The 16,008-nt window shown below is 38.9% G+C and overlaps 1 protein-coding gene across 1 annotated transcript in view; it reads left to right on the forward strand.

Annotated features, from left to right (window-relative positions):
- Positions 1 to 15,338, forward strand: part of PNLIPRP3 (pancreatic lipase related protein 3) — a 49,979-nt gene extending 34,641 nt beyond the window's left edge. Inside the window, exons 8-12 of the mRNA XM_050802973.1 lie at positions 3,419 to 3,537; positions 6,575 to 6,707; positions 9,161 to 9,272; positions 14,026 to 14,193; positions 14,467 to 15,338. Of these exons, the coding sequence (XP_050658930.1) occupies positions 3,419 to 3,537; positions 6,575 to 6,707; positions 9,161 to 9,272; positions 14,026 to 14,193; positions 14,467 to 14,548 (614 nt within the window). The 3' untranslated portion in view covers positions 14,549 to 15,338. The remainder of the gene's footprint in view (positions 1 to 3,418; positions 3,538 to 6,574; positions 6,708 to 9,160; positions 9,273 to 14,025; positions 14,194 to 14,466) is intronic.
- Positions 15,339 to 16,008: the final 670 nt, after the last annotated feature.

Below are 16,008 nucleotides of genomic sequence, written 5' to 3' on the forward strand. Positions count from 1 at the left end.
CTGTCTCTACATTTCATCATATAAATAATGAAATATACTATCCATAATATGCAATAATACATAATAATATATATGTATGATGATATGATAATGGATACCTGGATGATTCTAAATATCTCACAGCCCAATTCCATGTAGTCAAGATATCAAGGGCTTGAAATTACTTGCTTTTTTCATTTGGCTGTTGTGCAGGAAAGATACACAGATCATAGTATTGAGTGTAACTTAGGTATCTACTTCACTAGAAATAATATTTGCTCTGAAAGAGTAAATGTGATCAGAAGTATATATTTGTAATGACTACATTTTAAAAACCCACACAACTGTCTAATCTACAGGGGCAACAAATAAGAAATAAAGCCAATTTCACCTAGTTCAGATAAGCAAAATTCATACAAAAAAGGCATATTATAAAATTGATTTTCCTCATTATTTTCTATATTATGACTATGAATCCTTTCTATTAGGACAAAATATAGATCTGAAGACTTCATTACATAATTAATTGTTATACATAGATCATATGAAATTCTATAAAAGATTAATTCAACTAAAATATACATTTATCATAAGCTATCATTTTGAGACATTTTAAGATTTCCTATAACTTTATTGGATTAAAAGAACATTTATCATTCACGTTAAACCTTTGGATGAGTTTTAAGACTTCAAGGTGTTCTATTTTACTTAAATTTATTACTAAGAAACCATTACTTTTAAAATTAATAGTTTGCTATATTCTAATGAACCGTCTTGTCTAAACCACAATTAATTGTGAATATAAATCTATAGATATACAGAGACCTAATATAAAAAAGTCTTTGTTTAATAAAAATGGATGATGCCAATTATTAATTTGTGCTGACGATATTACATTATTTCTGAAACTATGCTGTCTCAGTTCTCTATTGTGTAACAAACCACAGTGAACAATTACAAGAAAAATTATGTTATTGCCAGCTTTCTGAGGGTCAGAATTCAGGCAGAGTTCTGCTGAGACTCTGCTTTGTGTGGTGTTGGCTGGAGTAACTCAGGTGACTGCATCCAGTTGGGGGCTGAGCTGAGCTAAGCTGGATGAGGAGGTCTGAGATCACCCTCCATGTCGGGAACCCTGGGACTTGTTCTCCTCTGTTAGGTGGTCTGTCATCCTTCAGGACCTCTCTCCCCAGCCAGGTAGCCTGGATTTCATAATATTGCAACTGGGTTCCAAGACAGTAAGAGTGGCTGCTGGAAGGTCTTTTAAAGCCTTAGAACTTAACCAGTGTGAGTTTCTCCACAGAACTGATCTTGGTTCTTAGCTAGTGGGCAAAGCAAGTCACAAGATCAGCCTGTAATGGGGCAGGGGTATGAAAACATGGCCTCCATATTGAGAGAAGGAATGGTTACATAATACTGCAAATGGGTGAGGACCTAGGAAGGAGTCATTTGTTGGAAGCAATTATTACATAATAATTATACTGCATATGCTAAAATCAAAATCTAGTTTCTCAAAGATTGGCTAAGCTGTGTAGGTCATTGAAAGAATAGTCCATGCCATTCAGTAAAAATATTGTTACGTAAAATAAAAGAAAGCATAAATGGCTGGGCACAGTGGCTTACACCTGTAATCCCAGCACTTTAAGAGGCTGAGCCAGGAGGATCGCTTGAGACTTGAGGCCAGGAGTTCAAGACCAGCCTGGGCCCAACAAGATAGTGAGGCCTCATCTCTAAAATAAAAAAGAAGAAGAAGAAAGAAAAGAAAGAAGAAATGACTACAATGTTATGAAAATTTTAGAATATGCAGATGTATTTGGATCTTAGCTATTGATGGCAATAATATCATGCTTGATAATGGCAAAACTAATTCATCTTTAGCATTCTTTATAAAACCCCCTACCTGTTACATCTTTAACTCAGCACTGGTTAACAGTGCTGAATATTTTGTGGTTGAATAGGAGGGAGTTCAGTTATTCTTGCAGAACAGAGAGGCAGACTCTTAATTGGTCTACAGTGGAGATACTGTATGCACAGGGATACTGTGTCAGAGATCCTAGTGATACAGGATTTTTTCCATACTGCTTCACCAGCCAGAGACCTCCACAGCCTGCAGTGCCTCTGCTTGAGTTTCACTTTCACCTGCAGGGCTCACCACTGGACTTGTCTCACCCACTTGGCCTGGCAGCCTGTGCTCAGCTCACTCTGCTGACCTGGATCTCACACCTGCCAAGGGTGAGCCAGGCATGCCCGCTGCTGTGGTAGGGTGGGTGACTTTAGGCCAGTAACGGCACTGGTTCCACGTGAGGCTGTGACTGGACCAGGCATACTGCAAGCAGCTTCCACCTTGGACGCCAACTTCTGAATGAGGGAAATGTGGTGGTGCCCAAAAAACTCAGAGATGCCAGGAACCACGGAGCCCCAAAGGGGATGTTACATACAGCATGTTACCGAGGCTTAGGGAGCCTTCAGGTCTGAGCCCCCAGGAAACATTACGGCTCATTTGTGTTACAGCTCATTTGTTCCCACCCTCTGCATAGTTCAGCAAACAGGGATGTGTCCCAGATTGTTTGATCCCATTGCCATACTCCAGCCCACAGCTCTTGGGCTGTCCCAGCCCCACCACTGCTTCCTGATGCATGGGGTGGGAGGGCTACAGTGTTTCAGCAGCTCCTTTGGCACCTGCCATTTGGTAGGTCTCAGGTTCTTGTCCCACATCCAGGAAGAATGAGGTTACACAGACAAATAAAGAGTGAGCAAGGCAGAGAACAGTTTTATCCAGTGACAAAACAGCTCTTGGCTGAGAGGGGAACCCAAAGTGGGTAGCCCCTACCTGAAGGCAGGTAGTTTCCACCCAAAGGCAGGTAGTCCCCAAAGTGTGGCTTAGTCTGGGTTTTTTATAGACTCAGAATGAGGGAGGTGTGGGCTGTAGGTAGCCTTGGAAAAAGCAACATTTAACTGGTTAAAAATCCTTGTTCAGGAAGAACCAAAAACGTTGTTCAAGAAAGACCAGGCAAACAGGAATAGAAGTTCTCACTCTGGTCAGGGACTTTACCCAGAACTGGCAGCTTGGTTTTCAGGCTTCACATTGTTTTTAGCTTGAAGGGTGGGTTTCACTGGTACACCCTCCTATCTGCCTAGGAAATTGCCTGCCTCCTGCCACTGTCACTAGGAAGTGACTCAGTATATTAGTGTCAAAGCACAAAGTCATCCACATTTGCTTGTGTTTATTTCCACTTCTTGAATGTCCCTTTTGAGTCACATAATTCTTTGGTACAAATAAAATTATATGTAACTTTGATAAATGTTGTACAATATCCAAGCCTAGACAAAAGGTCTGGCCCTCGCAACTCAAGAGACTGCCACTTACAGTTACTCTAAGAAATGGTTTATGCTACCAGTTATCAGTTAATTGCTATCAGTTAATTGGGAATTGTTTTCACAGAAATGGCTTCCTTCTTTGACTGTAACCATGCCCGAAGTCATCAATTTTATGCTGAAAGCATTCTTAATCCTGATGCATTTATTGCTTATCCTTGTAGATCCTACACATCTTTTAAAACAGTAAGTAAATCATCTTACTTGGAATTTAATTATAAAGTAATTTTTTGAAACACAATCATCCAGCTAAACATTAGGGTTTTGAGTAGGTAGCAAAAAAAATACACCTGCCATTTTGAGAAATAATGGATTGTTTCTGTGCTGAGTACTGAACAGCAGCTGGGATTGCTGGAGGGTTGAAATAACTCAACCAACTGTTTATATTATGGTTGTTTCAGCTCTTTTGAAGATTATATACAATTTTGCTTTTTTGGCCATTTGTTGTGCAGTAATTAGGTGCTACTGTGTAACAGGCATAAGTCTAGGGCAAAAATATTTCTGCATATATATTTTAAATGTCATCTTCAAAGATGCCTTAAGAAGGCTGAACTAATCAATAGCTACAACCAAACATATTACTATTTACTTGGAATATGAATATTATTTTATTAAAATGTAATTATTTATACAGAGCAGAACTAAGGCATAGATAGCTCAGAGGAGTTTCACACAGATCAATATGTGACACACTACCAAATCTGATTTTACTTGAGTAAAAGAAAGAAAATCTATTTTATAGTGGGAAATGGAAAAGATCTTCATTCTTGTGCTTTAGAGACCTAATCCCCTGTTTTATCATGGTAGAAAATGTGGGTGTTCAGCCGAAGTTTATGGTAAATAATAGTACTTTGCAAATAAGCGCTGTGTTGTGACATGATGACGCATTTCCCTCTTGCTGCAGAACTTGGCAGATGGATGAGTTTAGGCCATGCTCTCAGTTTCCTGCCATTCTCAGAAAGCTTGACAGCCAAACATTAGCATTTCCCACGTATCCTCCTTCTCCCCTCTCTTCTTCCTGCTGTGGCTGCTGCTCTGAGCACCCAAGGGATCCTAGCATTTACTTCTAGTGGAAGCAGGCCCTTGGAGTCATTGTATATTTGGAGATAAGAGTTAATCTGCCAAATTGGAGAACTCTTAGAAGCTAGCTCATGCCACATGGATGCTACATGTGGTTACAAACTGTTAGAATGAATCAATTTCCTCAACATATTTTATTGTACTGTACCCAAACAGTCATACAATCAAAGTAAGTCAGAGCCAGCAGTGGCATGCACCTGTAGTCTCAGCTACTTGGGAGGCTAAGGCAGGAGATCTCTTAAGCCCAGACATTCAAGGCTACAGTGCGCTATGATCATGCCTCTGAATAACAACTGCATTCCAGCCTAGGTGACAAATTGAGACCCTATCTCAAAAAGTAAGTAAATAAATAAATAGGATGTTACTGTAATCCTAGCCTAAATGTCCATGGTTTATTAAATTAAAAGTTCAAAGCCTAAAATAGCAAATATTCAATCACTGCTACCCATGGTTTTTTTTTGTTTGTTTGTTTGTTTTTTGAGACGGAGTCTCGCTCTTTCACCCAGGATGGAGTACAGTGGCATGATCTCGGCTCACTGCAAGCTCCGCCTCCTGGGTTCACACCATTCTTCTGCCTCAGCCTCCTGAGTAGCTGGGACTACAGGCACGCACCACCACGCCCGGCTAAGTTTTTTTTTTTTTCTTTTTTTTTTTTTTTTTTGGTATTTTTTAGTAGAGACGGGGTTTCACTGTGGTCTCAATCTCCTGACCTCGTGATCCACTAGCCTCAGCCTCCCAAAGTGCTGGGATTACAGGCATGAGCCACCGCGCCCAGCTGCTACCCATGTTTTTTAAATGTTCACATTCCATTCCTTTTCCTTTAGATTTTTAAAATATACAAATAAAATTAAAGAAGCCAAGGACCTTATATTCCCATCATTCCTTTCCCTAAGGCAGAGTTGAATTTGATATATATCAAATAAATGCTATCATGTTAGAAGTACATTTCTGGATTTGCTGTTTTCATTAAATATCATAAATATAAAATTTGAAATCTACATTGATGTACATAGACCTGGTGTATTTATTTTATAGGAATCAGTCGTAATTTATTGATTCGTTCCCCTACTAATGTGAGTTTTGATTGTTTCCAGTTTTTGCTGTTAAAAACAATGTCTACCAACTCTGCCATCTTTGTATGTCTCCTTATGTGCTTGAGTGGAATTCCTTCATGGCATACAACAGAAGTGAAATTATCAAAGCATACATATATTTCCTTCCTTATTAGACATTACCAAATCACTGTTTAAAATGTCTGTTGATTGCTAAAGAAAAATACAAATGAAGGCCACAATTTAGATATAACCCAAGGCCACCCAGAACCACATAGCCAAAACCAAGTCATGCTGATTTCCCAGAAACACCAGCTCTAATCATAAATGAAACAAAAAAACGTGAGCTTTACCAGCTTGTCAGCATGATTCAGGGAAATTAAACCAATCAGCTATAGACAAATCAACATAAATATCTCTACTTGCCCTAGAGAAGAATGTTAATGTAGAATAGCCAATCACATAAAAAGGTCAAAATACTTCCGTCTTTATAAACTATCCTGTGACTGCTGTAAGCGGGGGCTTCTTACCATTTTCAGTTTGAAGTCTCCCAGCTCAAGGACTGTTCTTTTGTGTGCACAGCAAACTTTTAAAAATTTAAAAATTTGATCTGATTATGTTTTTGACGTTTTAAAAATTATATTCCAGACTGGAAATGCAGTGAAGAATAATACAGCTTTCCAGCAAAAGCGAAGGAGAATTCCCCTATTACACATATTCAGTGTTGCCAATTGCTTTAATGTTTGCAAATCTGTTGAATATGAAATTATACCTTGTTTTAATTAACACATTCCTGACAACTAGTAAGATTGAGTATCTTTTTTATATAGTTATTGACTATTTGAGTTTCCTCTTCTGTGGATTGTCTATTCATATCATCTACCCATTTTTCTAACAGGGAGTTTCTCTTTTTCCCTCAGTTGCTTTTGTTTTATTTTTGAAAACAGACATGGTGGCCTGTTAGGCACTTTTAAAATGCGTATCTATTTAGATACTTGAGATGTATTATTATTTAATAATATATCATGCGTTTTATTGAAGGGCAACATTTCTAATTATGTAAGTAATCACCTTTCATTTTCTGTCATCAGGGAAATTGCTTCTTTTGTCCCAAAGAAGGTTGCCCAACAATGGGTCATTTTGCTGATAGATTTCACCTCAAAAATATGAAGACTAATGGATTATATTATTTTTTAAACACAGGGTCTCTTTCCCCATTTGCCCGTAAGTATTATAGCTAAGTTTTATTGTAATGCTTTAAGGTACTTATCTTTAAAAATTCAACAGTTTTTATTGAGTGTCTACTAAATAATTGGGCATTGGGCCAGACTGGGAATTCAGTGAAGAACAACACAGTGAGGTCTTTAACTGAGTTTAGGCTAATGGGAAAGACAGCAAGTAAAATCTCAGTTCCAATCCTGAGTAATAAACTTTCTCTTAGGAAACATTCAAGATATGTGCAGAGCATAAAGGTCAGGGAGCCTTTCTAAGCTGACTCCTGTAGGATGAATAAGAGGGAGAAGGAAAGTAGGAGTATTCTAGGCAGAAGGGACCACATCTGTAAATGCCTGGAAGTCAGAGAGAGCAGAAACTGAAAGAAGCCCCTGCCAGGATTGTAGAGACCGGGAGGACAGTGATAGGAGATGAAGTGGGAGAGACAAATTGGTACAGATAATGAGGGATGGGCCTTGTGTCCCAAGTGGAGAGGTTGGACTTTGTCTGTGGGTGAATGGAAAGCCATTGAAGGGTATTAAGAATTACCAGATTATTTTTATTTTTAGAAAAATCACTTTAGTTTCTGCATGGATTAGAAGGCCACAAGATGGAAGCAGGGTGCCTGTTAGATAATTATTGCCACAATTCAGGGAGAAAAAAAAAAGTAGAGAGGTTGCAAAGATAGTTAGAAGGTAGAAGCAAAATGGATCTAGGTGAATGGATTTAAAAATGCAGAAAAGTAAGGCGTCAAGGACAGTTCTGGCTGTGGATGAGGTGTCATTCTCTGAGCTTGACGACACAGGAAGAAAGGCTAGTGTGGAGCAAGATGATGGGCTAGTTTCTCACATGTTACTTTGGAGCTGCCTTTAGAGTTTGAGAGTATGTGTGCCCCGTGAGGCAGGTAGAGATAGGGATCTCAGCCTCTGGAAATGCATGTGTTCTACAGAGATTTGGGAGTCACTCAGCCTGTAGTCAGTGTGGTGAAAGTGGATGATGTCCTTACCCAAGAAGAATGTGCCAGATGAGAAGGAAAGAGAGCAGAGAAAGAGGCCCCTGCAAAGGAGACTGAAGAATGGGCAGAGAGAAGGAAGACCAGTGAAGGTTATCGTTAATAGAGCCAAAGAAAGAAAGATGAGGAGGAAGAGAGGAGACATATGCCACAGCAAATTGTTTTTTTTTTTTTTTTGAGACGGAGTCTCCCTCTGTTGCCCAGGCTGGAGTGCAGTGGTGCGATCTCAGTTCACTGCAAGCTCCACCTCTCTGGTTCAGACCATTCTCCTGCCTCAGCCTCCTGAGTAGCTGGGACTACAGGTGCACGCCACCACGCGTGGCTAATTTTTTTGTACTTTTAGTAGAGACGGGGTTTCACCATGTTAGCCAGGATGGTCTCGATCTCCCGACCTCGTGATCTGCCTGTCTCGGCCTCCCAAAGTGCTAGGATTACAGGCGTGATCCCCTGCTCCTGGCCCACTACAAATATTTTTATGACTTCTAAGAATGGAAGTCCTGTGTCTTCTTTTGTCTATTTCCTTTGTATTGTGGTCAAATGAGACAGGGCCCCACAGAGGCTCATTGGGTGAAGAAACAATTCAACCCTTACTGAGCTTGGCTAGGGTGGTTTCAGTGGAGAGATAGCAGGGGGACCCAGATTCCAGTAGAAAGATAGCAGGGGGACCCAGATTCCAGTAGAATAGGCTGAGAAGAGAAAGAAAATTCTTTGACAATGATTAACTCAGGAATTGAAATTCCTCTCTGGTAGGTTTCTTTCCCTTTTCAATTCTTTTTCAAATAATCATATGAAGAATTGCATTGTTTTAGTTTGTTGTTAAGCATACAGTAATTTAAGAATTCAATAAAAAGATCTGTTTAGCTCTAGATGTAAAAATTTACATTTGACCATTTACAAGGGAATGATCCTACTGACAGATACTATATTGATCTGTATCTATGTGTACTGGGCATTCTTAGCACATATCCCTGCAGGAGAAGAAGAATGACTCGCTTTGCCTCTAAATGATTATAAAAGCACACGTCTTCTTGCCCAATAGGTTTCCTAGGTTTTTCTGGATTAATTGTCACACTACGGCAAATAAAAATTTGGCTATAGAAAGTATACATGCTATATATATGCCACACAATACAAAGGAAATAGACAAAAGAAGACACAGGACTTCCCTTTTTAAAAGTGATAACAATACCTGGAAAAATAAAGAATGTTCTTTTAAAAATATTATTAAACTATTTTTTTCTGGAAAATTAAAATGTGGCCCATAATGTGTATTTTTAAATGTAGTTTTTCACCAAATTCACTGAAACTAAAGTTGTATTTTTGCATGAATATGTGCAGCACTGTTCAAATACAACCCTGAAAATTGTATTTCCATTAAAGGATCCAGGATGTCATACTTCCCATGTGTTTTTAACCCTTTCTCTCCCTTTCTTTCTTGTTTCCTTATATCTAGGTTGGAGGCACAGGTTGTCTGTTAAACTCAGAGGAAGCAAAGTCACTCAAGGGACTGTCTTTCTTCGTGTAGGCGGGACAATTGGGAAAACTGGGGAGGTTGCCATTGCCAGGTAGGCACAGTGAGAAACTGACGCTTTGCACCGTGCTGGGGGCTCAGTAACACTCAGTGAGACTGGCTCAGTAAGCTGTTCAGTCTTCTCTTTTCCTATAATTCCACAGGCTACCATGTTATCTTTGATTCTTCTTTTTACTTCACGTTTTCCAAATATAAAGTAGAAATCATAATATGTATTTTCTCTACAGTTCCAACTAGAAACAGAAAATGTTAGGAAATGATAACATGAAAATACAGATCTAGATAATAGAGCAAGTGGAAAAAAACTGACAGTATTCAAGGTATATTTTTAATCCCATTCACTTAATATTATACAAATATAAGCATATAGTTTTCTTTGCGTAAGTAACACATGAGACATTTATATAAATTGCTAAATTTCTAATAAGCTGTCTAAGCATTACCCACAGATACAGGACATGTGTTAGAATAGTCAGAGGTTAAAAATAATCTAGTTCAGATGTTCCTTTTGTATCTTTTGCTAAAGCCTCCTTTTATCTTGAAATTTGCTTAATCTTTTATTTACTCAGCCTTAGCATTTTTGTATTATGTTCATGTCCATTATTTTATTCTGTAATTTATGTCAGAATTAACATTATACATACTAATTAGATGCAACCTGTTTTGCAAACAGATGAATGGATTAGGTGTTTTATCTCTGTGATTTCCATCATCCTCAAACACGGGGCACAGGCACGAACGGCAGAGATTTTTTGGTTATTTTGTCAGTTGAGAGATGCATCAGTTTTATCACTGGCAGAGTTTCTGCACGTCATCTTGCCTTGGTCCAACTGTCTGTAAATATAAGCTCAGTGAGTGATGATCTGGATCCTGGTTGGTGCACAGGCTCCAGCCCACCCTTCTTCTAGCCATGTCTCCCACCATTTGGCTTTGTTCCACCTTCAGTTCAGCGAGGCTACACTGTTTGCACTACCCAGCACTGAATAGATCTCACCCTTACCTTTCTTCAGGACTTCACCCATGCTGTTCCTTTGTTGCAGATACTTTTTCCTGTCTGCTATTTTGTTTCTACCTGTTCTTCATGGCTCCATCAAGCCTCCCTCTGAGAGCAGTTCAGCACAATCATGTGCCTGTGGTTTTGAGGCTCACAGGATGCTGGATCAAAGCTGTGTGATTTGTACCCTTCACAGAGGCACCTAACCTGGGGCAACTGGCGATGAATATGCAGTTTCTGCCTCTTTTAAGATTTGTGAGAGCGTTTCCACATCTCTGTTCTTTTGATAACGGCCGAAGAAGCTGTTTGTAATGCTGTTGCATAGTTACCCAATCCTCTTTTAAGAAAAAGTAAGCATTGAAGGTTCACAGCAGATTTCTCATCTTGAAATGAAGTCAGCTAGCTAAATTTGTATGCTGGTCTAGTTCTATTCTTCAGACAAGTTTTATAAGTCCAGCTTCTCCATGCTCATGGATAGGAAGAATCAATATCATTAAAATGACAATATCAATAACATGAAAAGACAGATCTAGATAATCGAGCAAGTGGAAAAAAATTGATAGCATATAAGGTATATTTTTAATCCCATTCATTTAATACTATACAAATATGAGCATATATTTTTATTTGTGCAACTCACAAATAAATAAGACCGTTATATAAATTGCTAAATTTCTTTGTCTTTTCTTTTTTTTTTTGAGATAGAATCTTGCTCTGTCACCCAGGTTGGAGTGTAGTGGTGTGATCTTGCCTCATTGCAACCTCCCCTTCCCGGGTTCAAGTGATTATCCTGCCTCAGCCTCCTGAGTAACTGGGATTACTCGTGCCCACCACCATGCCTGGCTAATTTTTGTATTTTTAGTAGAGACAGGGTTCACTATGTTTGCCAGGCTGATCTCAAACTCCTAGCCTCAAGTGATCTGAGCACCTCAGCCTCCCAAAATACTGGCATTACAGGCCTGAGCCCACTGCGCCTGGCCAAATTGCTAAATTTCTAATAGGCTATCTACTGCCCAAAGCAATTTATAGATTCAATGCACCATTGAGTTTATTCACAGAACTAAAAAAAACCATTTTAAAATTGATATGGAACCAAAAAAAATAAATAAATAAAAAGAGCCCGAATAGCCAAGACAATCCTAAGCAAAAAGAACAAAGCTAGAGGCATCATGCTACCTGACTTCAAACTACACTACAGGGCCATGGTACTGCTACAAAAACAGACACATAGACCAATTGAATAGAGTAGAGAATCCAGAAATAAGGCCACATACCTATAGTTATCTGATCTTTGACAAATCTGTCAAAAACAAGCAATGGAGAAAGAATCTCCTACTCAATAAATGGTGCTGGGATACCTGGTTAGCCATAAGCCAAAGGTACTGAAACTGGACCTCTTGCTTACACCATATATTACAAGAATTAACTCAAGATAGATTAAAGACTTAAATGTAAAACCCAGAACTATAAAAACTCTGGAAGACAACTTAGGTAATACCACTGAGGACATAGGCCCAGGCAAAGATTTCATGATGAAGATGGCGAAAGCAATTGCAATGAAAGCAAAAATTAACAAACGGAATCTAATTAAACTAAAGAGCTTCTGCACAGCAAAAGAAACTATCAACAGAGTGAACAGACAACCTACAGAATGGGAGAAAACTTTGGCAACCTATCCATCTGACAAATGTCTAATATCCCACATCTATAAGGAACTTAAATAAATTTACAAGGCAAAAACAAACAACTACATTACCAAGTGGGCAAAGGACATCAACAGACACTTTTCAAAAGAAGACATACACATGACCATCAAGCATATGAAAAAAAGCCCAACATCACTGATCATTAGAGAAATGCAAATCAAAATTATAATAAGATACCATCTCACATCAGTCAGAATGGCTATTATTAAAAGTCAAAAAATAACATACTGAGGTTTTGGAGAAAAAGGAACACTTACACACTGCTGGTTGGAATGTAAATTTGTTCAACCATTGTGGAAGGCCTCAAGGACCTAAAGACAGAAATATCGTTTGACCCAGCAATCACGTTTCTGATTATATACCCAAAGGAATAGAAATTGTTCTATTGTAAAGACACATGCATGCCTATGTTAATGCAGCACTATTCATAATAGCAAAGACGTGGAATCAACCCACATGTCCATCAATGACAGACTAGATAAAGAAAATGTGGTACCTATATACCATGGAATACTATGCAGCCATAAAAAAGAATGAGATCATGTCCTTCGCAGGAACATGGATGGAGCTGGAGGCCATTATCCTTAGCAAACTAGTGCAGGAACAGGAAACCAAATACTGAATATTCTCACTTATAAGTGGGAGCTAAATGATGAGAACACACAGACACGTACAACGAAACAACACACACTGGGACCTACCAGAGGGTGAAGGGTGGGAGGAGGGCGAGGATCAGGAAAAATAGTTAATGGGTACTAGGCTTAATATGTGGGTGATGAAGTAATCTGTACAACAGACCCCCATGACACATGTTTACCTAGGTACCTGCACATGTACCCCTGACCTTAAGTGTTAATAAAAAAAAAGTCCAGCTTCACCATAGGTTATATCTTAGCTAACTGGACTTCTAAAGACATAAAGGGCTGCATTGTATGGGCACTGAGTGAAGATAGTTCTTGGAATAACAGAAAGATTACCCTTAAGAATTTGGAAGAACAGTTTCCTCTGGTAATTAAATCAATTAATTCCACTAGTAATATAATAAGACAGACCCTAGAAACAGCAATATTCATTCGTTAATTCATTCAGCAAATATGTAGGTGCCTACACTGTGCCAGGAACTGTTCTAATTGCTGGGGATGCAGACACAGTTCCTTCTTTCACAGAGCTAATATTGCAGTTTGGGTAGACAAATGATACATTAACAGAAGAATGGTTTTAAGTTATGAAGAAATAAGGAAAGGTGATACAGTATGGAGCAACATGGGGACAAATTTAGTTATGGTTGTAGCTTAATCATTTACTAACTATAGTTTAATTTATGTTGCCAACACAACAAAAAAGGGACTGTTTCATCAGAAGGAGAATATTAGCAATAGCCATAGGAAATGGGAGTCAGGAAGCTCTTCCGGAGGTAAGAGATGTTGGTTTGGGTGCCACGACCAATTTGGGTCACAGTGGAGAATTTTTGCATGATAGGGAAGAAACATGTCATTGGTTTCACTTTGGCTTGGATGGAACATACCTTATGCCTCGAGATATGGCACCTCTCTCTGCTCTATTGCTGTGATCAACAAAATGTCTTTTGATCACTAATTTGGTTACCCAATTCCTTTTATGTGGTTAAACAAGGTACCAGAAAAAGGGCACGGGAGCTTTCTGGTTAATCAAAGGGAGGCATTTCCACACTGTGAATTGGTGAACAGGCTTCTGGTTTATAGATAAGTCTCGTGTAAATTTAGTCCACTATTGAGAATTTCTTGATTTCCTGGTGTCAGTATAATCTGGTTTCTGATACTACAAAGCCAAGACCAGATCTTTCACTGTGGAGAAATCACAATAATGCCTCTCTAGGTATTCTCTAAAAATCACCTAGCCAAGCTTTCCATTTACTTCACCCTTCTTTCAAACTTCAGAACCATGCTATTCTGAGATGCTGATCAATACACATGGAAAGAATAAATCTCCTACAAGCAAATGCTAGCAAATACAAGTTTCTCTTCCATAGTGCATGCACAGATGTGTTTTCTTTCATTCAGTGCTGTGAACAGCCAGTGCAAACTTATGAGTCTTATTTTTGTTTATAGTGGAAAACTTGAGCCAGGCATGACTTACACAAAATTAATCGATGCAGATGTTAACGTTGGAAACATTACAAGTGTTCAGTTCATCTGGAAAAAACATTTGTTTGAAGATTCTCAGAATAAGTTGGGAGCAGAAATGGTGATAAATACATCTGGGAAATATGGATATAAGTAAGTATTGCTTTTTCCTTTTCATTTTAGTACTTTACATTTTATAAATGGTGTTTAAGCCCATAGATAATTTGAAATGTGCAGGTAGTATAAAAATTTATAGACTTTGAAATTTTGCAATTAAAGAAAAGGAAAATTTAAGAAACCAATGCTTTATTTGCAGAAGTGTTCAAACATAAGAATGACTCATTAAATCAGGGGATCTACCAATGTCTTTTTCTTCCCTGGCGTCAGGTTAAAATTCCTTTTTTTTTTTGCCTTAAAAACTTTCAGATCTACCTTCTGTAGCCAAGACATTATGGGACCTAATATTCCCCAGAATCTGAAACCATGCCAACCTCAGATACAGTCTTGATGGATTTCTTTAGTAGGAGCAGTGAAGAAAAGTGTCTCCTTCCGCCTGGCATCCAGACCAAATGTAACCCTTGTAAATGACTCCCAGTCATTTGCAAGGGTCCTACTCAGAGTCAAGTACAGGTTTGGTTTTTTTCTGTGTAGAATGTTCATCTAATTGCACCTTAAAAACACACTGAACCCTGGGACAAAAGATAATTCCTGTGGCCTCTAGGAATCTGGATGTCAGTGACAAAATAGAGCTGTTTTGGAATTTTCCTGAATAAGAAGAGGTGATGCAAATGTACGGTGAGTGTATAAACTCACTGGAAAAAAAGTGAGCCTCTGGTTTGCTGAGTTTTTGAAGTACATTTTCAGATAAAATAATCATTGTTCTAAAATTATATAAAACTATTTGTTATGTTGTTAAATCTTGCTGAGACAAATTATGACTATAGTGCATGATATATAGTAGATTATAACCTTGTGGGTTGATGTGTCTATCTAGTAATAATAAAAACTAATGAGATTGCACTAGTATTTCCAAGGTGTTCCTTGGTGTTCAGGGTGTGCATAAGAGAGATTTTAGAGCTTATCTCTTGTGTGTTCATCAGTTAGCAATGGGACCTGAAGTTCAACAACCCGGGGTATAGCCCCCTTCCTCCAAAAGTCCCTGCCACAGGAGAATTACTCCTCTCCGTGGGTCTTGAAGGCTCTATGGTGAATTTGTATCTAGCCTCAAGGCAGCATTTCATTTGTAAAGCACTTGGATAACCTTTTGTTCTTGCAATAACAATATTACAATATTTAAATATGTCCATTGTGGTTTTTTTTTTCTTTATGTTGCTTCAATTTCTTCCAAGTAAGTTGTCCTTAGCCAGCGAAAGGGAGAAATTTTGTATTTTCATTTGCTCTGCTTTCTATCACTAGGCTCAGTGTTTAGCCTATAGGTCTGTGCTATAAATATTGTTGGAGAGAAACGATGACAGATAACTCTGCAGAGGGTTTCTCGATTCTCCTTGGCGGCTCATTGCCAGCTGAACCTTCAGAAGGACCCGTGGATGTACATAAATAAATCTGTGCTGTGGCAGAAAGCAGAGAAGCAAGTGGGATACTCTCCCATTTTGCGAGTAAGGGATGGAAGATTACTGGGGAGAAGGAGGAAAATGGGTTCAGGGACATTTGGCATGATCCGGCGGTGTGTACTGCTCTCACTCGTGGGCTGCACATATTCACACCTAGGCCAATCCAGGAGCAGAGTGGCTATGAGTAAGCTCAGTAGAAGGGACTGAGCCGTTCTGAGTAATTGTGTCACAGTCCAGCATTCATTAGCAAGCTGGTGGTGAAGTCAGCACAGGCCCTCGGGGAGAGAAGTCTTTCTGAGAGCAGCTGTCCCGAGCCTGCGCAGGTCCCAAGGTGGAGGAAGAGTTATGGATCCGGCCGTGGCATTAGGCAACATGAGTACTAGCTGCCTCCTCACCC

The sequence above is a fragment of the Macaca thibetana genome, chromosome 9 (assembly GCF_024542745.1).
Source record: "Macaca thibetana thibetana isolate TM-01 chromosome 9, ASM2454274v1, whole genome shotgun sequence".
Classification (NCBI taxonomy): Eukaryota; Metazoa; Chordata; class Mammalia; order Primates; family Cercopithecidae; genus Macaca; species Macaca thibetana.